Source organism: Salvia miltiorrhiza, chromosome 4 (assembly GCF_028751815.1).
Source record: "Salvia miltiorrhiza cultivar Shanhuang (shh) chromosome 4, IMPLAD_Smil_shh, whole genome shotgun sequence".
In the NCBI taxonomy this organism is placed as follows: domain Eukaryota; kingdom Viridiplantae; phylum Streptophyta; class Magnoliopsida; order Lamiales; family Lamiaceae; genus Salvia; species Salvia miltiorrhiza.
The window spans coordinates 1,664,856-1,687,637 of record NC_080390.1 but is presented as its reverse complement, the minus strand read 5'-3'; the positions used below and the strand labels follow the sequence as shown (position 1 = coordinate 1,687,637).

General features: G+C 37.4%; 2 protein-coding genes across 7 annotated transcripts; both read left to right on the top strand.

Moving 5' to 3' along the window:
* The first annotated feature begins 1,382 nt into the window (after positions 1–1,382).
* On the top strand, positions 1,383–10,079 carry LOC131022117 (SNF2 domain-containing protein CLASSY 4-like). Of its 2 annotated transcripts, XR_009101158.1 has the most exons (11): positions 1,383–1,641; positions 2,298–2,529; positions 2,667–2,906; positions 3,019–3,264; positions 3,444–3,638; positions 3,774–5,084; positions 5,270–5,520; positions 6,186–6,341; positions 6,536–8,442; positions 8,530–8,606; positions 9,435–10,079. XR_009101158.1 is itself a non-coding variant. In XM_057951521.1 (10 exons), the coding sequence occupies exons 1-9, from the start codon at positions 1,639–1,641 to the stop codon at positions 8,426–8,428; spliced, it is 4,527 nt and encodes a 1,508-aa protein (XP_057807504.1). In that variant the 5' UTR covers positions 1,383–1,638; the 3' UTR covers positions 8,429–8,442; positions 9,435–9,570. The 2 variants fall into 2 exon arrangements, 1 of the variants encoding a protein (XP_057807504.1); XM_057951521.1 differs by lacking the exon at positions 8,530–8,606 and having other exon boundaries at positions 9,435–9,570.
* A 1,339-nt stretch (positions 10,080–11,418) lies between these two features.
* On the top strand, positions 11,419–22,678 carry LOC131022115 (SNF2 domain-containing protein CLASSY 4-like). 5 transcript variants are annotated; one of them, XM_057951520.1, is made up of 9 exons: positions 11,419–12,081; positions 15,578–15,753; positions 15,858–16,207; positions 16,271–16,450; positions 16,524–17,019; positions 17,404–18,873; positions 19,147–19,358; positions 20,043–20,198; positions 20,325–22,678. In XM_057951520.1, the coding sequence occupies exons 3-9, from the start codon at positions 15,914–15,916 to the stop codon at positions 22,245–22,247; spliced, it is 4,731 nt and encodes a 1,576-aa protein (XP_057807503.1). In that variant the 5' UTR covers positions 11,419–12,081; positions 15,578–15,753; positions 15,858–15,913; the 3' UTR covers positions 22,248–22,678. The 5 variants fall into 5 exon arrangements, with proteins under 5 accessions (XP_057807503.1, XP_057807499.1, XP_057807500.1 ...); XM_057951516.1 differs by having other exon boundaries at positions 15,578–16,207; XM_057951517.1 differs by having other exon boundaries at positions 15,492–16,207.
* The last annotated feature ends 104 nt before the right edge of the window (positions 22,679–22,782 follow it).

Sequence of the window (22,782 nt, the reverse complement as noted above, 5' to 3'; positions counted from 1 at the left end):
CGTTTTGTTTGTTTTTGTTATTCATGTAAAATGCTCCTTATTCATATTATGAATATGTGTAGAATATGTTTTTCTATTTTCAATATTTTTTATATTATTAATTTGTTTAAATCCTTGCGTTTAAATTATAAAAGACATTATATAAAATTTTAAAATTGCAACATCACAAAAATACAATAATATAAAATTGCGATAATAATAAAATCACAATAACATAAAAATACCATAACATAAAATTACAAGAAATAGAAATACAATAACATAAAATTACAAGAAATAGAAATAGAATCAAAATCCAGAATTCTCATTCCCGTTGAAAAAATAAATAGAAATTACCAGAAACAAATTAGGCAAACATTGATGATGCATGCAATGGCCGATTCAGAAATATTAAGCAAACATATATAGATTTCCATTAATGCTTCTTTGTTAGCTTGTGTTGAGCATCAACTTTTGTCTTATTAAAATTTAAAGGAACAAAAAAATCGACTTCATATATTTGTTTTAGTGAGAGAAATGCATAATACTCGTACACATTAGCTCTCTTTCTCTCTCTCTCTCAAGGAAAGTTTGTAGAGCTCAGGCAGACTGAATACGCAGCGATCGACGGCGAATAATCTCCGGTGAAGTTCAGTTCAGTTCCGGTCAATCGTCATAACCGCTGCTTTCCCGAGATCCAGCTCCACGAATGCGCTGACGCCACTTGTACACTGAGTTTCCGAGTTCAACTCTCTCTCTCTCTATGCATGTAGCAAGCAAACACATGTATCTCATCTCACACACTAATGAAACACAAAACACGTTCTTCTAAAAAAAATTACTATTTATTTTATTTTATCTTATTCTTGTAAAATAAAACTCACACAGAGGTGTATGTGTAATTTTTTTGAAGAAAATGATACAACCACGAGAGAGAGAGAGGAGAATATCTGTTTTTGTTCTTCATTGATGAAGAACTTCTGCTTTAACTGCCTACGTTGCTTGCGAAGCTTTTGTTTAATTTTTTTTTCTTCTTGAAAAATAAACTTTTAGCAGATTCATCAAGAATAAAGTTCACGTGTTTACTGCATCGTGTTTTTCTTGTGATAACAAGATGGATTATTGACCTCTTTCAATAACTTGACGTTCATGTCAGAGTTAGGTTTTCATTTTTCATTGACGTATCATGTATATAGCAAGTTTGTTCATCATAACCTTATTTATTTTATATTTCGAAAACTCATTTTTATTATAATATATATGCTGCCAAATTTTAATGACAGTTCCATCAAAAAAATTAAAAGTTTCCATCTTTAAATGCTGATGCATTTGCATACACGCTACAGTATATTTCAATGTAAGAGATTTTTTTTTTAATTCTTCTCTCTTTTCTTTTGTTACATAAACTCCATATATTGCAAACCAATGTTCATCTGTATTAAATATATAATCTAGGCTGGATTACAATTATTTATTGCATACTGGAATTTCACAAATATTTTGTTTTCCATTTATTTTTCAAAAATAAAGCTACTGTGTTTATTATGTAAATAATTGTTGCTGACAATCTCCAGCGTTTGTCTTAACAGATTTAGCACCTAAGAAATTCACCGTCGATTCAAGAAAAAGAGTCTTCGTGCTACTCATCAACTTCAAAAAATGGTACGCCTCTCTATCCTTCACGCAAAAAATAAAACAAAATATAAAAGATTCTGAGATAAAGTTCGTTGAGAAAGTTTGTTGTGTGTGTATATATATGGGAAAATTTGTTGTTGTAATGTTGTTGTTGTGTGTGTGTGTGTGTAATATATATTAACAGAAGATCTTTGGTTATCTTTTGAGAAAGTTCAAGCAACTTACTTTCATTCTCAAATATTCACAATGAACATGCATTGTGCACTGAGATACTTGTATTCAAGTGTTCTCATCAATGAGACATCTTCAGAGTTAATAATTATCTCTAATCCATCAAACTGATCAAGTCCTAAAAATAATTTTTTTTTTTTTTTTGAAGTGTAAGTATTAGTTTTTGTCTAAGAAGATTCTAAGTGCTGTATACACATATCTTTTTCTTCATTATGGCTATGAATGAAAGATGATCCTTTTATTTCGTGCTTTCGTGTGGAAAGATTAGATTTTAAATTTGATTGGAATGTCTTCTCTTACTAAAATAAGTGTAAACTGTATATATATTATTTTCAGCATCAGTAATGTACTGTAGGTTTGATGCTTTAAGACAAAAAAAAAAAGGAACTTGTTAATCCTTATGATTTGCTATTTGAAATTGGAAGCCTATCTAAGCTAATATTGTGATTTAGAGTGATAGGCATTCAATGAATCAGGAAGAAGCTACAAAGGCATTCTTGTCTGGTGTTTCCGAGAGAACCAGATCAAAGAGAGATGCCTACTTAGGGGTTAGAGCACAAGCACAGGGGATTCCTTCAAGCTCTTACTATGATAGTATAAGAGAGCGGAAGAGGAAGAGAGAAATGAAGCCAGCTACAAGTGTTGGAGGCCGAAGAAAAAGATCTGGTTCTTTCATAAAGATGGGTATGATAAAACTTCAAATGCATTTAATTGTTTGTTTGTGAAAAAGAAATTGTTGTATAAGCTTCTATTGGCTTATTAGTATTTATATGGTTGCATCTGTTCAGTAGAAGATTTTTCTAAACCTTAAGCCTGAGCAGGGATGGACAATGAAGACTTGGATTCAGAAGGAGGTGCCATCAAGATTATTGATAAAGCTGAGTACATCAGTCAGATACCATTTTTCGCGCCAAAGATGAAATCCTCCAGCAAGGAAAAATTGAATAGAAGTTCTTCTTCTGCCACTCCTAAGAAGGGCGCAATTAAGAAAAAGACCCCCGTTGTTGGCCATGATTCTGAACATGCATATCCACACGAATCGTGTTCATTTATCCAAATAGGTGATTATGTTATGACTTCTTTTTGTTGTTCATTTACCCTGTTGATACTTGCCATCAGTACAGTTGCATAAACTTATATGGTGAGTTTCTGTTTTTTCTTTGCCATGTTCAGAGAGTGACAGCGACGAAACGACACCTGAGGATATTGAGATCCAGAGGGTTGATAAAGCTGAACTCAAGAGTGGGAAAATATATTTCAAGTCAAAGAGAGGGCAGTCAGAAATGCAAGGCCTTTCTACTGCTCGGTTAAGCAAGAAAGTTGGTGGTGCCTGTGAGTCTGCTCATCATTCCATAATCAGTTTAAGTGATTATTCCACTGGTTCTGATACATTGGCTGAGGACTCAACTTCATTGGCAGGTAAAGGTGACAAACCAATAACGTTTTAATACTCGTCTATTGATGTTTAATTCTTATACTTTCTATTGTTTCAACCATGATATTGTTAAGCTAAGGTATATATAATATCTTGTGTAAACTGTTGTGTTCTGTTGCGGCTCATGTTGAAGAATTTCTTACATCTCCATATATTTGTTCAGCCGAAGTCAATGAAGATAGGAGTTTCAGAGATATTTCAAGTAAGGGTGTGCTTAAGAAAGGCAAGACTCCCTTAAATAGGCAAGGATACTCTGACATCAGCTCTAAGAAGAAGAGGGCTGACATTGTGAAAAAATCTTCTAGGGATGCTTTCAGAGGTAAACAAGCTGATAGGTCAAGATCATCTGCACAAAAAGGTAATGATACATTTGTTGCTTTTCCTGCAAATTGCTATTTAAATCTTGTAGTAATAATTATGGTTTGGATTTATATTAAATGTGGTTTTGAAGTTCAAATAGATAATGGAAGCATGATGATTTTCTTTTCTTTAGTGAACAGAGATGAAAATAGGCATGAACAGCTTGGTATTGAGATAATTGATGAGGCTGAGTTCAGGAAGCGGAAGAGATTGTTTGTTTCAGAGATTGGATCCTCGACTGGTCAGCAGCAAGATGAAGAACATATTGCTGGCACTTCTACAAAGAATGTCAGAAGAGTGAGCAAAAAGAAACCATCTTCTATCAAGAATGATGGAAACAAACAAAGGGGAAAAGCTTCTGTCTCAGCATTGAAGAACAAAGGTCCAGCATGGCATAAGAATGTTGTTCATGATGATGATGATGAGGATAGTAGGTCGGACGAATCCCTTTGCTCTTCCTCAAGAACGGAGTCCGATACATCTCCCCAAGACTCTGAAGTCAGCTCATATGCTGGAGAGCAGGAGATGGGTGTTGGTGTTGCAAATCGGACTCGATTAAAGACAGGGAGCATCAAGAAGTCATCAGAAGTTGGAAGTGTCTCGTTGGGTTCATCAGCCGATTCAGATTCATTAACTACTATTAGTGAATCTGACAATTCTCTTGATTCAGATTTTGAAGTGAAGAGCTCTGATAACGACATAGAGTTGTTGAGCATTCAACAACAGGCATGCGAAGTCCAGCCTGCAGGCATGGCTAATCAAAGGAAGGTGCCAACCAGAGCAAAGGAGGCAGCTCCTAGCTCCCACTCAAATGACAGCCATGATCATAGTCCTAATGGTAATAAGGGAAAAATTGAAGCAGCAACGACTTCGGATTCACATCTTCGTGCTAAGAGTAAGCCTGCAGACATGGCTAATCAAAGGAAGGTTCCAACCAGAGCAAAGGAGGCAGCTCCTAGCTCCCACTCAAATGACAGCCATGATCATAGTCCTAATGGTACCAGGGGAAAAATTGAAGCAGCAACGACTTCGGATTCACATCTTCGTGCCAAGAGTAAGCCTGCAGGCATGGCTAATCAAAGAAAAGTGCCAACCAGAGCAAAGGAGGCAGCTCCTAGCTCCCACTCAAATGACAGCCATGATCATAGTCCTAATGGTACCAAGGGAATAATTGAAGCAGCAACGACTTCGGATTCGCATCTTCGTGCTAAGAGTAAGCCTGCAGACATGGCTAGTGAAAACAAAGTGCCAACAGTACCAAAGAAGGCAGCTCCTCCCTCCCACTCAAAAGTTGTCAATGATCATACTGAAGAGAATACCAAGGAAAGGGCTGAAGCAGGCACTTCAGATTCACGTGATCATGCTCAGACTGAGGCTGCAGACATGGCTAATGAAACAGAGGTGCCAATGAGAAGAAAGCCAGTATCTCCAAGAGAAGACAAGGGTAATGAAATAGAATAAATAGAACAAGCAAGAACAATATTTATTTCTCAAAAAAGCTAAATCTAACCATAATTATAAAGTAAATCATTAAATCAAAATGAGTTGATTGATCATCTTTTGCTTTTCTGACATACATTGTAAAGGAAAGATTTTTTTTGCTAATACTATTGACTTTTTAGCTTTCAGATTTATGCAGTGTGCTTGCAGATGCTGTATTGGGAGGTGGACAACTTCCTACAGACAGCGAAATTTGTGAAGAAGCCAAGCAGGCACCTGCATCTCAAACTCAAGATACTCTTCCACTGAAGTTCAGGTTTGAAGACGAGGTACCTAAACCGGTGGAGAAAACTGAGAAAGAAATAGAGTATGACAACTTATTTTGTGTGCTAGACCGTGAATGGGCACTTGAGGGACTGCAATCCTATGACTACACTGAGGTTAGTCTAGCTTAAGCATTACTTGCTGAAAAATTAGCTCACTTTTTCAGTTTTTCTTAAATGATGCATGTTTAAACTTTTCAAAGTTCACTAGCTATTTGTTGTCAATCAATTTTGATGGAACGTCATTGGCAAGGTTCTCTACTACTTCCCATTGCAGAAAATAGTCTTCCTAGTACTTGTAGATAACTTTCTTTTTTGCTAACTTCCTGATTAAATCTACACTCTTGATTAAATTAAAGATTACTATTTTACTGAATTCAAATAAATAACCTATCTGAGGGGGAATTCCGGTTGTACCTTACTAAGCTGTTCACTTGTTCTTTCCAGGACTAGCATAGTTTTACAGAATAAAACAAGACTCGGGTTCGTTTCAGTTATTTAGCAACAGCAACTTGGTTTATATTGTCAACACTGGTAGTTAACAAATTGATTTCAGCAATATATAATCATGTTCTCTAACAATACATGACATTGGATCATAAAACTTCTGGACTGCCTTCCCTAACACCAGCCATAGCAGCAGGTTTCCTTGATTGTTTTTCAAATATTCGATAATAAGTCAAGGATCATAAGACTACTCTATGTGTATTGCTCCTTTTTCTAGTAAACTAGCATGATTTAGAGAATAGAATATGACTTCACACTATTTTCATGGATTGCAGGATATCTTAGGAAAGGAAAATTCTCCTCCTGAAGAAACTCAGCATGCGAGATGTTCCAGAGGGAAACATGAGTTGGTTTTAGAAGATGAGCATGGATTAATATGTATATTCTGCCGTCATGAGGAACTTGGACCAAAGGATGTCATGCCTGAATGGGTTAGTACATTTGTTCGGATCCCTACCCTATTTAATAAATTGTGATAAATAAAGTGGTGAACTATTGTTGGAATAAGATATTTTTTTGCTACTGATCACTCTGAAATAGAAATATTCTTCGGCTAGACTTGTGTTTAAATATGCAGTTGATCATATTTCTTGCAATTTTGTGTCTTTTTATTCGGCTTTTGTAGGCAGAAAGAACTTACAGGGATTCAGGCAGAAAAAAATGCAATGAAACAGAACAAGTCTCGTTTGATGAACTTCATTTGTCAACCAATGATGTTGATGATGCTGGCTGCAGTAGTAATGCTACTGGTACTGTATGGAGCATCAAACCAGGTGTAAGAGAGAGTATGTACGAGCACCAGCGCGAAGGCTTTGAGTTTCTGTGGAAAAACCTGGCAGGAAGCATCAATCTTGATGAACTGAAGAGCACTGATCCAGTTGGAGTAGGCGGATGCATCATTTCTCATGCTCCAGGGACTGGGAAGACGCGTTTGACTATGGTCTTCGTTGAAACCTACTGCAAAATGTTCCCGGACTGCATGCCAGTGATCATTAGCCCAGCCAGCACTCTCCTCAACTGGGAAGAAGAGTTCAAGAAATGGAATGTCGGGTTCCCCTTCCATAACTTGAGCAATCTTGAATTGTCTGGCAAGGAGCTTTTTACTCCAACCAAGAGCATGGGCAAGGAAGTTGTGCGTATGGTCAAGATATATTCCTGGGCCAAGGGGGGGAGCATTCTGGGAATCAGCTACAGCTTGTTTGAGAAGCTAACCGGAGAGAGAAACATAAAAGAGAAGACAAAGAAGAATAAGAAGACAGAGGCTGTTGCTAGAAATAATGACAAGATTAGGCAAATACTATTGGAGAAGCCTGGATTGGTTGTTCTTGATGAAGGGCACACGCCTCGAAATAATAGGAGTAATATTTGGAATGCTCTCCTCAAGCTTCAGACGGAGAAGCGGATCATTCTTTCTGGAACTCCTTTCCAGAACAACTTTGGCGAACTCTTCAACACACTGCGGATAGTGAGGCCAGCAATTGCAGACGAGCTTGCACAAGAGAAGACGTATGCTGAAGCGGTCATGCCACGGAGAGTGTCTTCAAGCAGAAAACACAAGAGGGAGCATGGACAATCTTCTTTAATTTCAGAAGATGGTTTGGAGTCCCTAAAAGCTCGCATGTCGCCCTTCGTTCATCTACACAAAGGCACCATCCTCAAGCAGAGTCTGCCCGGTTTGAGAGACTGTGTTATCCTCCTCAAACCCCTGCCACTGCAGAAGAGTCTGATTAAGACATTAGAAAGCTCCAGCAACTTCAAGTTTGAACATGAAGTTACTATGATATCTGTGCACCCATATCTCTTGCTAAAATGTAAAACAACAGAAAGTAGGAAGAGTGGAATTGACATGGATGCAGTTAAGGATTCCAAGCTCAATCCTCAAGCAGGTGTCAAGACAAGATTTCTTATGGAGCTAGTTCACCTAAGCATGGCAGTGAATGAGAAAGTACTTGTTTTCAGCCAGTATATTCAACCTCTTGTGCTTATAAAGAAACAGCTGGAAAAAGTCTTCCAATGGACTGAAGGGAAGGAAATTCTTCAGATGCGAGGGAGGCAAACCCAAAAACAGCGGCAGCTCTTGAAAAATATGTTCAATGATGCGAATAGTGAATCCAAGATCATGCTTGCATCAACCAAGTGCTGCTCCGAGGGCATAAGCTTGGTTGGGGCTTCGAGGGTGGTCTTGTTGGATGTTGTCTGGAATCCCTCCGTCGAAAGGCAGGCAATATGTCGTGCTTATAGGATCGGGCAGAAGAAGTTCGTCCACACCTACCATTTGATGACTTCTGGGACTTCAGAGGATGATAAATACTGCAGGCAAGCTGAGAAAGAGCGTTTATCTGAGCTGGTGTTCTCGTCTTCAAATGAAAGCAACCAACTGAAAGATACCTCTTCGGGCATTGAGGACAGGATCCTTGAGGTGATGATTGCTGATGATGGCTTAAAAGGGATGTTTGAAAAGATCATCAACCAGCCAAAAGAGACAGATCTAATCCAAACATTTGGTCTAACAGATTGAGCTATGTTTCCAAGGTATCTTGTCTAGTTTCTGCTTAGTTATCTTATTTTTTTCAACTGTCAAGCAGGCCACTCTACTAATGCTCTCTTCTAACTGTCTAGTTTTCTCTCATTTTTCCTTGATGACTCTCTGCAAATGACGAAAGCAGAAACTCCAGCTCGGTTAGCGGTCTATATAGGTGCATCTTCTCCTTGCAAACGGCATCCTTACTCTTCCATAGTCTTATTGTGTGTGTGTGTGTTTTAACATTATACTTTGCTGCAATGGTTTGATTGAATATGTTTACTTTGTGGGTTGCATAAATGTCTATGTTTTTATGGTTAATTGTGGTTGTAAATGTGAATCTTAGTGTTACTTTGTTAGTGGTTTTGTGAAACAAAGCTGGAATCAAGAATGGTGGATGACATTTTGGAGTTTTGGATAATGGGAATTATCTTACTTAAGTATAGATTGTAGCATGAGGTTTCAAGAGTTGGGAAAATCGCTGCCATGTCACTAATTCTTGGTTGAATAGTGTGGAGTTCTCATTTATAGGAAATTAGAAACAGAGAAGTTCAAAGATATGCAAGTACAGATTATAGGCAAGAACTCTCATATATTATATGATTCTCAATTATTGTTCTTTTCTAGAGTTGGAGTGTTGGTGAATTGACGAAAGTGTTTGGTTTCTGTATATCGAATTATTACAGCAGAAGGCAAGCTAGAGTTGCTTTCGGCTTACTTCACTGGCTCTATAATCCTTATTCATGGAAAACTAGTGATTTGTCCTATAAAAGTGATGTCTCTCAAATGTATAATGCTAACTCTGCAACTCATATTTTGTAGTCTAGTTTAATGATCTCTCACATAGGATCATGCAACTATGGATTATCAAATTGAAGATTGAGAATCCAAATATTTCTTTGTCAAGAATCATTTACTTTGATAGTCAGTTAACTGATCTAATTAGAGCTTGAAAAGCAGTGATAGCTCAACTAAGTACTGTTGCTCATCATCTATGCTGTAGGAAATGCTGCCAACGACCTTCTTGCCATCATCAACAACAATCGAACATCCCAGAAGCTTCCCAAGTTAAGCAGCAGTCGAGGCCTCGGGTGCATTGCTCTGCAGTATGCACAAGAATGCAAGAGCAACTGCAGCAGCAACAATACCATCCATTGTCAGCCATTAGAGAATGATTTCACCTAAGTCTTTGCTCCCAATTGTGGTATTGAGCTCCCCACTTTTGGAACCATATCCGGCCTTATTTTGGGATGCCACCAGAAATATCATCAGCCACATGAAGCCTTCCCAAATGTTCTCGTTCAAGATCAGAAGACGCTGTCTCTGCTGAGAAACAAGATGATCACTGAAGCTGGAGTGGGTATAATTGACAGCCACAAGCATAAGGGGCCTTACATTTGGTGTGTTTTGTTCAGTAACAGCCCGAAAAACAGTACGTTTGTTCTTGAAGATCTCTGTGAAGGAGTCGAGCAGAAGAGAGGCTGTTACAGTGGAGCTACCTTGCCTTGCAGTGCAGGACACAAGAATTCTGGTTTGGTTGTGAACACTCTGATACTTTCACTCATAATTTATTCTTCCTCACTTTTGTGGTGAATGGTGATACTGTTATTTGATTACTATTTTTGATATTTCATCTTCATTTAAGCATTAATAGACTCTCTCTCTCTCTCTCATTCACTGTTTATGGATTTTGCAGCTAAACTTTCTCTGGCAACATTCATTTTAGACTTCCTTTGTTGTGGTAATGTGCAAGTTGCTTTTCAACATGATACAGATTAGTCTGTTTCAATAATAATACTACTATAGTTGATTTCTTCACCTTTTATTTGGGCCACTTTCTTGAATCTACAGGATATTCAATCTGATTTTTTACTTATTAATTAGTCCATGGCAAATAAACTGTAAATCGCAGTTGTAGAATTGGACACGTCCAAAAAAACACAATTTGTTGGGCCTTAGCCTTTTCAGAGCCTGGCTTCAAATTTGTTCTTGACTTGTGTCATTTTGAAAAAGCTTTTTTTATTTTTTATATATATGTTGTGGAAACCCATTTTAAAATAGTAAAAAAAAAATTACTTTTTCTAAAGAGCAATTTAATTGATGTTGCAAATGAAATACATGAAGGAAGTCAATGGAAATATCTGAGGTAACATTATTTCATTCTATTAATTCACATTCACTACATCACATCAAGACACACAACTAAAAAACAGGTTGGGTTAATGGGTTTTTTTACCCTATTTGAAAAAGGAAACATAAAATGTGCCCACCCCAAAATAAACATATAAAATGTACCCAATTGAGTGTTGAAAAGACTAACATGCCCTTATTTTTCTTTTTGTTTTATTTTTGTTTTTCACATTTATTTAATGCCATTGTTTTTCTTTTTCTTTTAATTTTGCCTCAATAGAATATCGTATCCATATAGACTAAAGAAACGAAAACATAATGAACAAGCCTATACAAGTACTAATTCAATATCCATGTAAATTTTGCAAAGAAATAAAAGATAGAGAAAACCTAAAACTAAACTCAAGAAATATAAATAATTTAAATTATATAATAGAAACCCAAGAAATAAAAGACTGGTCCTAGAAATGCAATTACGTTAATTAAATCTACACAATTTACTTATTAATCCATAATTTAATCCAGTATAAAATTGGAGATTATGAGTAGCTGACGCCTTTCCCAATAACCAACTCAACTCTAAATTTACTATTCAAAATCGATATCAAAACCGTAAAATACTGTTATCGAATAACCCATAATTCGTCAAATACGATTTGGGTATAGGTATAACCGACTAATCGTATTCGAATTACCATCCCTTATTGTGAATAGTTTAATTTCACCTATACAATCTACTTAATTATAACATCTAATACTTCTCCCTCCGTCCTCGAAAAGTATGACTATTTTGTCAATTTAGGTGTCCACAAAAAGTATGATACTTTCCATTTTAAGATATGACTCCACCATTTTTTTTATCTTTAATCCTTACAAACACTCATTTTTTACAAAAAAAAAAAATTTAATTCAATTTCAACCACTCATTTTAAATTTTGGTGGGACTCTTTCTTCACTACATAAAAATCACCACCATTTTTATTAAAATATGTGCCCACCAAAAGTGTCATATTTTTGGTGGACGAAAGGAGTATCTTGTTATCAATTAATAAAATTATTAGGACAAATAGGCAAAAATTCACCAATTTTGGACGAATTCTCATTTTTTCCATGACTTTTAAATGTTAGTGTAATATACGTAAACTTTTAATTGAGTATAATTTTTCTCATAAATTGCATCCCATCCTTCAATAAATAAGAATTTTCTGCAACAATTTCAACGACTCCACAAGAAAGGTACGAGACATTGACATCTCACAGTAAAATGAGTTACATTTTGATGAGCACTAAAAATGGTTCCCGCCTCGAGGCCTTCTGCAGCCCCCACACCACAGTGATGGCTGCGCCAATAAAGGGGATTGGGAAACACGAAAGAGGAAAATTTGTCGGAGCTTCAGTGAGACTTGAGAGATGCTCTAATTCCCATCGTCAAACTCCTAATTGGAATCTCTCTTTCTTTCACTCTTCGCTTCTGCAACACTCGCACATTGAGGAATCCACCGCCTGATGTCGGCGATTAGGTTAGTGGGTTTCTTGTTTTTCTTGGGGGATTTCATAATGACTGAAATTTATGAGTTTGCTTGAATCCAATTGATTCAAGTTAAGGCATTTTGAGTATGTGAATTGTTGATGGATTGCTACATGTTTGAGTTATTTCTCACCTACATTTCAACTAGTTTACCTAATTCTATAAGCTTATTCCAGGCGAACACCAACAACAACAAATTATCTAACTTGTATACACAACCACACAAATCTTATACAGAAAGCTCCCTCTAATGCACTTAGCAATTTGTGTTTTCCATAGAAACCTTGAATTATTGTTTTATGACTTCTCATTGCATGCCCAAGGCATTACCTCTATAATCTTATGAATATCAATTTTTGTTAGTCAACTTCATTTTACTAACTCAAACTCAGAATAAAACTTGACCCAGAGAATAAGCCATTTAATCTATTAGAAGTTATGAACATTTACAATCTCTTAGTCGACTCAATAGGCCAAGGATGATATTCGTTTTTAAGTAGTATGGGGCTAGCATCAAGTGTTAGTAGCTTAAGGTGATAGCTGAGGATCGAAATTGGTAGTTTTTTCATAATCTTGACAAATGTTTTGTGAAATGATGTTCAAATCACATATCTTAGATTCGGGTGTTACAGTTACGGCCTATTGGATAGTTCTATTTCTCTAATTAGCATTGTAGAATTGATGATGCCTAGAGATGCTCTAGAAATTGAATGGAATACAAGTTACATGCCAAAACCAAGATTAGTCAATCGTGAAGATGGTTGGCAGCATGTATGATGAACGTGTATTACAAGTATATTTGTGGCCCCCGATTAATTAAACTTATTACTTAACCAAAACTACCAAACAAGACGTACAATGTATGTGTATTACGAGTTCTAGTTAAATATTTGTATTATTTTAGTGGTATTGCATTGCTATCAATTTTGTTGACTAATTCAATTTTTTGATAAATAGTTAATTATACTTACATGTCTAACTTAACTGAGAAACAAGAATCATACAAACGATCAAATAAAGTACCTCAATTACTAAAATAGAATATGTAGAACAACATATTGTTACGACCTTAGCAAATTGGAAGAAGGCATTGCATATTATATATACTACACTCTTGAAATAGACTTAAATCTCCTATATTATATGTGTAACATAAAACCCGTTGCTTTTATTTCATTGTTCAACTTTAGACCTCTATTTGCATAAAAAAGAACTTTTATAAGCTGATTTTCTATCACTTATTAGATACTCCTTTCTTGAGAGTAATGTCAAGGCATGACCATGACCAGTTTATAGTGTGGTTCTTTTATCGCATTTGACGAAAATAGGTGCAAATATGTGAACAAGGAGAAAATTTTGATATTGTTTAGAGGATCATATCCCTGCATGCTTTTATAGTATCAAATTATTGTCGATACTTGAACCTAAGAATTCCTAATGAAATTTAAAATAAACTAAAGCATATAAGAATAAAATAGGTATATTTAGTATTTAAATTATTTAAAAGTTTGGATTAAATATGAATTAAGTATATTACTAATAAAAATGACTAAAAGAGAAAATATCTACTATTGGATATTATTCTATTTTTATTTTATTGTCTAAAAGGGAAGAGACTATAACTATACACATACTAGTATTTCTTTTGGAGAAAAGGTTCCTTAGATTTTTGGAAAATGTTTTGATGCATGAGTACTTGCACTAAGAATATTGTGGGATATTGATATGGTATGAGTATGAGTATTTGTTAATTTTCAATTTAATTTATTTTTTAACAAGACAATTGAAAACAAAACAAAATTAAAAGAAAGTCCATCCTTTTTGTAAGTATATTTCTCAAGAGTATTGTCAAGGACAATATAGTTCTTTTATCAAATTTGGTGAAAGTAGGTGCAAATAAGGCGTAAACAAGGAAAAAGTTGATATTGTTTAGAGGATCATATAGCTGTATGAATCTATAGTATAATAAATAACTTTTGAAAAAATCAAATTATTGTCGATTCTTAAAGCTACGAGTCCCTAATGAAATTTAAAATATAATAAATTAAACTTGGGTTAAGTACCAAATTCCCCCCTACCGATGGCGTCCCTATCGCGTACAGGACCCTATAGTCAAGTTGTTTACCACCTCAACGTGACAAAATCGCACCAAATTGCCTCTGCCACTCACCGTTAGAAATGAAATTCTCTCTCTAAACAAATTCTTCATTTTATCTCCCATCCCGGAACCAGAACCACTGCCGCCTCCGTATCCGCCGCCGGAACCATATCCAGCACCACCTTGGCCTATGCCAGATCCTCCACCACCACCGCTACCCCACCCTCCGCCACTACCTCCCCCAAAATCATACCCACTTCCACCACCACCGCCATTACCAAATCCTCTGCCGCCAAACCCACCCCCACCACCAGAGCCGCCGCCAAACCCACCGCCGCTGTCATGGCCACCACCCCAACTCGTTCCAGGCCCAAAACCTCCCCTCCATGGCACAAAAAAAAAACTAAGTAATTATGTGCCTCCATGATTGGCAATTTACAAGACAAGAGAATTAAGGAGGTGGCGGTAGCTGGTGGCGGCGCTCCGCCATCATATAGGGCAGCATATTCATGGTGATAGAGTGGAAGGTGTGAAGAAGAGAAAATCGAAATTTAAAAACTAGAAACCCTAGATGTATTTTGATTTGGGGAAGGGAAGAAGAGAAGAAGTGAGGGGGAAGGAGAGAGGAGTGGAAGGTGTGAAGAAGAGAAAATCGTAATTTAAAAACTAGAAACCCTAGATGTATTTTGATTTGGGGGAAGGGAAGAAGAGAAGAAGTGAGGGGGAAGGAGAGAAGCCGGCCACGCTGCGTCGAAGGCAGTGACAACCGGCGACGTCCGCTAGAACAGAGCCGGTGTGTGTCCGTGCGCCTTGTATCGAACAGGGAAGGGGGAGGAGGCCCGGCGGCGTAGGGGGTATTTGGTCCCGTTTCTACCGTTCGATTTCCATATTAATTAAAAAAAAAATGGACAGCGTTATCGACCGTTAAGTGGCGGGGGAAATTTGGTGCGATTTTGCCATGTTGAGGTAGTAAACAAGGGTCCTGTACGCGATAGGGACGCCATCGATAAGGGGGAATTTGGTACTTAACCCATTAAACTTTAATTCATATAAGAATGAAATAAGTATATTTGTAGTTAAATTATTTAAAGCTTGCATTAAATATGAATTCAGAAGATTACGAACAAAAGATGACTAAAAGGAAAAATATCTATAATTGGAAATTATTTTATTGTTATTTTCTTGTCTTAGTTGTCTAAAATGTAAGAAACCAGATTTATACACATTTCTTTTGGAGAAAGGGTTCCTTAAATTTTCGGAAAATGTGTTGACGCATGAGTACTTGCACTTATTGTGGGATATAGGTATATTATTTGTTGATTGGAGAAGTTTGCATCTTGTGAGAAAATGGGTTGATGCATGTGTTTATTTCCATTGCACATTTGTTAAGGGAATGGCAATAAGGGGGTGTGGAAAATTAGAGACCATCGCACAACTATACGAGGGTCTTGATGAAGACTTCAAGGCTGAGCTGGAGGCAAGTAGTGATGCAAGTTGTCTATTCAGGCTCCTGAAGGTGCCAAAATCGAACATCTTAAAGCCGCTTGTGGAAACTCTCTTAAGGAAGTATGATTGTAAAAAATGTGTCTTCGCATTTGGTCTTTACAATCTAAACGTAACATTGGAGGATGTCCTTTTTTTGACTGGTTTACCCATTTGGGGTGAACCAGTAATCAGCTCCAATAGTCGCGATGAACAAGCTTTTACACGGGTGTTTGGGGAACAGATGAAGAGGACTCTTTCCATGGAGCAACTGAGAGCTATCGCGATAGATGTGACCAAAGAACATAGGAAGCGGAAGATTGCCGTGCTACTAATTATTATCTCATGCTTTATTGTACCCTCTTCTGATGGGCAACGGGTCGACACCACCTATGTCCAATTTGTGGAAAGATTGGAAGAGGTGGACTCATATGCTTGGGGAGCAGCGCTGCTAGCCTTCCTCTACTCCGGGATCAATAAATGTAAGGGTGTAAACCCTCCTAAGGGGGCAGTTGATGGCAACCTTTGGGTGCTTATGGTAAGTTACTCTCTTAATTTTGTTTGTTTTTGGTGGAGGGGTTTTGATATATTTTTTTGGTAGAGTTTTTTCTTGATTCGTATACCAAAGTTGCGAGATGCCATTGGAATTGAGTTGAAGTTAGAGGACCGTGGAGTGCCTCTCATGTTTTGGGTTGTGGAGAAAGTGCAAAGAATTTCTCACAATCACAAACCTGTGTACATGGATAGAGTAGATAAGATTCTTCAAAATATTTCTGAAGATGTAAGTTAATTATATAATTAATTTCGTTTATACTTTTAACTATAATCTAACTTTGAGTTGCTTGGATGAACAGGAAGTCTTATGGTCACCATATTCTTCATCCCTCTTGCCTCGTTCCCTACAGGACCAGGTACAATTTGGGACTCTTCTAGCCCCATTGTTTTGCAACAACTATGTGGTACATCATAGACCACATCTTGTTGCAAGACAATTTAATGTGTTTAAGGAGCGAATTCTGTCTACTTTGAGATGGGATGAACACGAAATCCAAGTGAAGCAAAACAGGGGGCCGCGCAGGCAAAACTTCAGAAAAAATTATGAGAAAGAGCTTCAGATTTGGGGGGAGAAGCAGCTGGCGCAGGACCTCATGTGTCGTGTTCCCCAGGTGTGCGTTAGGAGAAATGCAAGAGAGAGTATTCCTTATAATGATCAGCATATGAGATCTAGCCCCGACAATCACTGTAGTGACCACTCCACTCACGCCAACGCGTCCCTTACGGAACCTCACCCCCATGATAGTAGGCCAAAAAGGATTACAAAAGCTCGTGATCATCTAAAGAAGCAAAAGGGTAATTTCTTTTACTTTAGTAGTTTAGTGTTCCTCTATTGATCTTGTTTTTGTTATAGTTCCATCTATCCCTTAAAATTATGCATTTATTTCTTTTTTGGTACATATATCCTTATAACTTATACTTATTGACCCATAATCAACTTAACAATACCCTTAGGGGGGCGTTTACTTTGCAGTTGAGTCATAATAATACTTGTAAATTAATTTTGAAGTTAAGATATCATAATCCCTACTCTTACATTCTAAACGATTTGATCTACTAAAACTTTAGGATTTAAAGGACCTTGTGAACTTATTTCAAAAGAACTTATCATTTTTCAAATAGATGATGGAAGCATGATAATTTTATGCTTACATTTCAATTTTTTCTTTAATTTTTTAGTGAACAACGATGAGTCTGAGTTCAGAAATTGGAGAAGACAGATTGTTTCGGAGATTGCGTCCTCAACTTGTCAAGAACAAGATGAAGAACATATTGCTGCCACTTCTGCACAGAATGTCAGGAGAGAGAGCAAGGAGATATCATCTTCTGAAAAGAATGATAGAAACATAAAAAAGAGAAAAGCTTCCGACTCAAACGAATTTCTTTGCTCTTCCTCAAGCACCGAGTCCAATAGTAATCATGTTAGTGCATCTCTGCAAGATTTTGAAGCCAGCTCATATGGTGCAAAGCAGGACATGGATGTATGTATTGCAAAGCGGACACGATCAAAGATGGGGAGCATAAAAAAGACATCCGAAGTTGCCAATGTCTCATTGGGTTCATCAGTGGATTCAGATTCATCACCTAATGATAGTGGAAATGATACATCTCTTGATGAAGATTTTGAAGTGGAGATTTCTAACAATGACGTAGAACTGTTAAGCTCGCATGTTGAGGCATGTGAAGTCCGAGTAGAAAATGAAGAAATGGATACAACTTTTCACCATGAAACTGATGCAGAAGAGGGCTTGAAAGAGAAGATTAACTTGAAAGAATCTTCATGCTCAAACCAGTCGAATACTAAAAAAGGCTATGATCATAGTGGTGATGGTACTAAGGAAAGAACTGAAGTAACCAGTTTGAATTCAAATCTTTGTGCTAAAACTGCATTCATGCCTAATGAAAAGAAGGTGCCAACCGGAGCAAAGGAGGCAACTACTGTTTCCCACTCAAAAGACGGGTATGATCATAGTGATGATGGTACTAAGGAAAGAACTGAAGTAATCAGTTCGGATTCACATCTTTGTGCTAAGACTGCATACATGGCTAATGAAAAGAAGGTGCCAACTGGAGCAAAGGAGGCAACTACTGTCTCCCACTCAAAAGACGGGTATGATCATAGTGATGATGGTGCTAAGGAAATAACTGAATTAACCAATTCGGATTCACATCTTTGTGCTAAGACTGCATTCATGGCTAACGAAAAGAAGGTGCCACCCGGAGCAATGGAGGCAGCTCCTCTCTCCCACTCAAAAGACAGGTATGATCATAGTGATGATGGTCCTAATGAAAGAACTGAAGAGACTAGTTCAGATTCACGTGGAGCAAAGGTGGCAGCTCGTCTCTCCCATAGTGATGATGGTACTAAGGAAATAACTGAAGCAGCAACGACTTCAGATTCACATCTGAGTGCTAAGAATAAGCCTGTGGTCCTGGCTAGTGAAAAGAAGGTTCCAACCGGACCTAAGGAGGCAGCTCCTTCCTCCTACTCGAAAGATGTCTATGATCATAGTGATGAGGGTAACAAAGAAAGAACTGAAGCAGCCAGTTCAGATTCACATGATCCTGCTGTGACTGAGGCTGCAGACATGGCCAATGTAATGGAGGTGCCTATGAAAAGAAAGCAAGTATCTTCAAATCAAGTCAAGGGTAATGAAGTGATTATTTTGGGGGACAATCTTGATATTTTATTAATGGAATAAACAAAAATGTAAACTAGATAAAAGGTACCAAGAAATTAACATGACTTTAGGATCTCTTTTTTGGAAACAATTAACATAATCTCTCTCAAAAGAGCTAATCAAATCATAACTATAAACAATATTCCATCAAAATGAGTTGATTGATCTTCTTTCCCTTCTTTGATATACATCATACAAGAGATATTCTATTGCTAATATTATAATATTATTTTGCTTTCAGATTTATGCATCATGCTTGCAGATGCTGTATTGGGAGGTGGACTAATTCTTGCATCTCAAACTCAAACTACTCTTCCATGGAAGTTCAGGTTTGAAGATGAGGTACCAGAACAGGTGGAAAAAACAGAGTATGAAAAAGAGATCGACAGTTTATTTTGTAAACTAGACTCCGAGTGGGCACTGGAGGAACTGCAATCATTTGACTACCCCAAGGTTATTCTAGCTTAAGCATTACTTGCTGAAACATTAGCTCTCTTTTTCGGTTTTTCTTAAATGATGCATATTTAAATTTTTCAAAGTTCACTGCTTTTAAAAAAGTTTTTCAAAGTTCACTAGCTATTTGTTGTCAATCAATTTTTATGAAACGTCATTGGCGAGGTTCTCTACTACTTCTTTCCGTACAAGCCATATTATTTCAAATAGTGTTTTCTTTTTTGCTAACTTCCTGATTAAATCTACATTCCTGATTAAATTAAAGATTACTAACATTTTACTGAATTCACATAAATAGCCTATCTGAGGGGGAATTCCGGTTGTACCTTAATAAGCTGTTCACTTGTTCTTTCCAGGACTAGCATAGTTTACAGAACAACTTGGGTTCGTTTCAGTTACTTAGCAACAGCAACTTGGTTTAAATTGTCAACAAAGGTAGTTAACAAATTGATTTCAACAATATATAATCATGTTCTCTAACAATACATGACATGTGATCATAAAACTTCTGGATTGCCTTCCCCAACACCAGCCATAGCAGCAGGTTTCCTTGATTGTTTTTCAAATATTCTATATACGTCAAGGATCATAAGACTACTCTATGTGTATTGCTCCATTTTTTCTAGTAAACTAGCATGATTTAGAGAATACAATATGACTTCACACTATTTTCATGTATTGCAGGATATCTTAGAAAAGGAAAGTTCTCCTCCTGAAGAAACTCAGCATGCGAGATGTTCCAGAGGGAAACATGAGTTGGTCTTAGAAGATGAGGAAGGATTAATATGTATCTTCTGTCGCCATGTGGAACTCGGACCAAAGGACGTCATGCCTGAATGGGTTAGTATATTTATTTGATAGGTATCCCTAACCTATTTAACAAACTATGATCAATAAAATTGTGAACTACTGCTGGAATAAGATACTTTCTGCAATTTGAGTTTCTTTTATATTCGCCTTATGCAGGCGGAGAGAACTTACAGGGAATCAGAAAGAAAAAGATGTTCTGAACCAGAACAACTTTTAGAGTATGATGAACTTCACATACATCCTTCAACCATTGATGATGCTGATTCTCGCAAAAGTAGTACTGCTACTGGTACCGTTTGGAGCATCAAACCAGGTGTACTAGAGAGTATGTATGAGCACCAGCGAGAAGGCTTTGAATTTTTGTGGAAAAACCTGGCAGGAAGCATCAATCTTGATGAACTGAAGAGCACCGATCCTGTTGGAGTGGGTGGATGCATCATTTCTCATGCTCCGGGGACTGGGAAGACGCGTTTGACTATAGTTTTTGTCGAAACTTACTTCAAGATGTTCCCTAACTGCATGCCAGTGATTATTAGCCCAGCCAGCACTCTCCTCACCTGGGAAGAAGAGTTCAAAAAATGGAATGTTGAGTTCCCCTTTCATAATCTGAGCAATTTTGAGTTGTCAGGCAAGGAGAACAAGGCTGCTCTCGAACTTATTCCTCAGACCAAGATTAAAGAAAAGGAAGCTATTCGTATGATAAAGATATGTTCTTGGAGCATGGGGGGGAGCTTTCTGGGAATCAGCTATAACTTGTTTGAGAAGTTAACGGGGGAAAGAAACACAAAAGAGAAAAGAAACAAGAAGAGAAAGTATCTTGATAGTTATAAAGAGAAGATGAGGAAAATTTTGTTGGAAAAGCCTGGACTGGTTGTTCTTGATGAAGGGCACACTCCTCGAAATCATAGGAGTAGCATTTGGAATGTTCTCCTCAAGCTTAAGACGGAGAAGCGTGTGATTCTTTCTGGAACACCATTCCAAAACAATTTTGGCGAACTCTTCAACACACTGCGAATAGTCAGGCCAGCGATTGCAGATGTGCTTGCACGAAAGAAGTTGTTTGGTAAAACAGTTGTGGCAAAGAACATGTCTTCAAGCAGAAAACACAAGGGGGAGCATTGGCAATCTTCTATGATTTCAGAAGATGTTGACCGTGCTGTGGAGTACCTAAAAACTTGCATGTCACCGTTTGTTCATCTGCATAAAGGCGACATCCTTCAGCAGAGTCTGCCCGGTTTGAGAGATTGTATTGTCCTCCTCAAACCCCCTACACTGCAGAATAGTTTGATTGAGAGATTGCAAAGTTCCAACAACTTTATATTTCAACATAAAGTTTCTTTGATATCCGTACACCCATATCTTTTCCTACACTGTGAAACAACAGAAGATGCAAAGATTGGAATTGACATGGCTGCAGTTGAGGCATCCAAGCTCAATCCTCACGAAGGCGTAAAGACAAGATTTCTTCTGGAGCTAGTTCGCCTCAGTATGGCAGTGAAAGAGAGAGTACTAGTATTCAGCCAGTATATTCAGCCTCTTGAGCTTATCAAGGAACAGTTGAAAGAAGTCTTCAAATGGGTTGAAGGAAAAGAAATTCTTCACATCCATGGGAAGCAATATCAAAAACAGCGTCAAATTTCGATAAATTTATTCAATGATCCGCAGAGTGCATCCAAGATCATGCTTGCATCAACCAAGTGTTGCTCTGAGGGCATAAGCTTGGTTGGGGCTTCAAGGGTAGTATTGTTGGATGTCGTCTGGAATCCCTCTGTGGAAAGGCAAGCAATATGTCGTGCTTATAGGATCGGGCAGAAGAAGTTTGTCCACACCTACCATCTGATGACTTCTGGAACTACTGAGGCCGACAAATACTGCAGGCAAGCTGAGAAGGAGCGTTTATCTGAGCTGGTGTTCTCATCTTCAAATGAAAGCAACCGACAGAAGCATCCCTCTTCTGGTATCGAGGACAGGATCCTCGAGGTGATGATTTCTCATGATGGTTTGAAAGGAATGTTTGAAAAGATCATCAACCAGCCAAAGGAGACTGACCTAATTCAAACATTTGGTCTCACATCTTGAGCTATGGTTCCAGGTACCCTTGCTTCAACTGTCAAGCAGGCCACTCTACTAATTCTCAAGTTTCTCAATGCACTCTCACACATACGACACATGCACTCCTGCTTGCAATGAAAGGGGTATTTATACAGGCACCTTGTGTGATAGGCCTGTCCTTTCATATTATGGCTGCTGAAATTTGTTGGGATTCACTAGGAGGATGATAGCAGGGAAGTTCGATTTGATTAGAGCTTCATTCGGATGGGTGAGTGATTGAGTTTTGTATTCATCGTGTAATCACTTCCGGGAGCCCAGTATTGTACTTAAATGAGCTAGTATGAAATAGCTTTGAGATGTTGCAAGATTAAGACATTTTTCAGAGAGTTGGAGGATTCTTTCCATTGTGATTAAAGGGCTTATAATAAATAAATTCACAGAGTGTTCTGTAGTGTTTAGTGTAGAATACTATGATTCCCTAAAATATCTGAAATTTTGTTTGTTTAAGTTGCTATATCTATAATCGATTACTGGCCAAAGTTGATGAATTGGGATTAGTATT

Coding starts and splice junctions, on each gene's coding strand:
- LOC131022117 (XM_057951521.1), top strand. Junction 5,085..5,269: donor ATCTCCAAGAGAAGACAAGG/GTAATGAAATAG, acceptor TTTAGCTTTCAG/ATTTATGCAGTGTGCTTGCA. Junction 5,521..6,185: donor AATCCTATGACTACACTGAG/GTTAGTCTAGCT, acceptor CATGGATTGCAG/GATATCTTAGGAAAGGAAAA.
- LOC131022115 (XM_057951516.1), top strand. CDS start 15,581: ATGGCAATAAGGGGGTGTGGAAAATTAGAGACCATCGCACAACTATAC. Junction 17,020..17,403: donor TCATCTAAAGAAGCAAAAGG/GTAATTTCTTTT, acceptor TTAATTTTTTAG/TGAACAACGATGAGTCTGAG. Junction 20,199..20,324: donor AGGACGTCATGCCTGAATGG/GTTAGTATATTT, acceptor CGCCTTATGCAG/GCGGAGAGAACTTACAGGGA.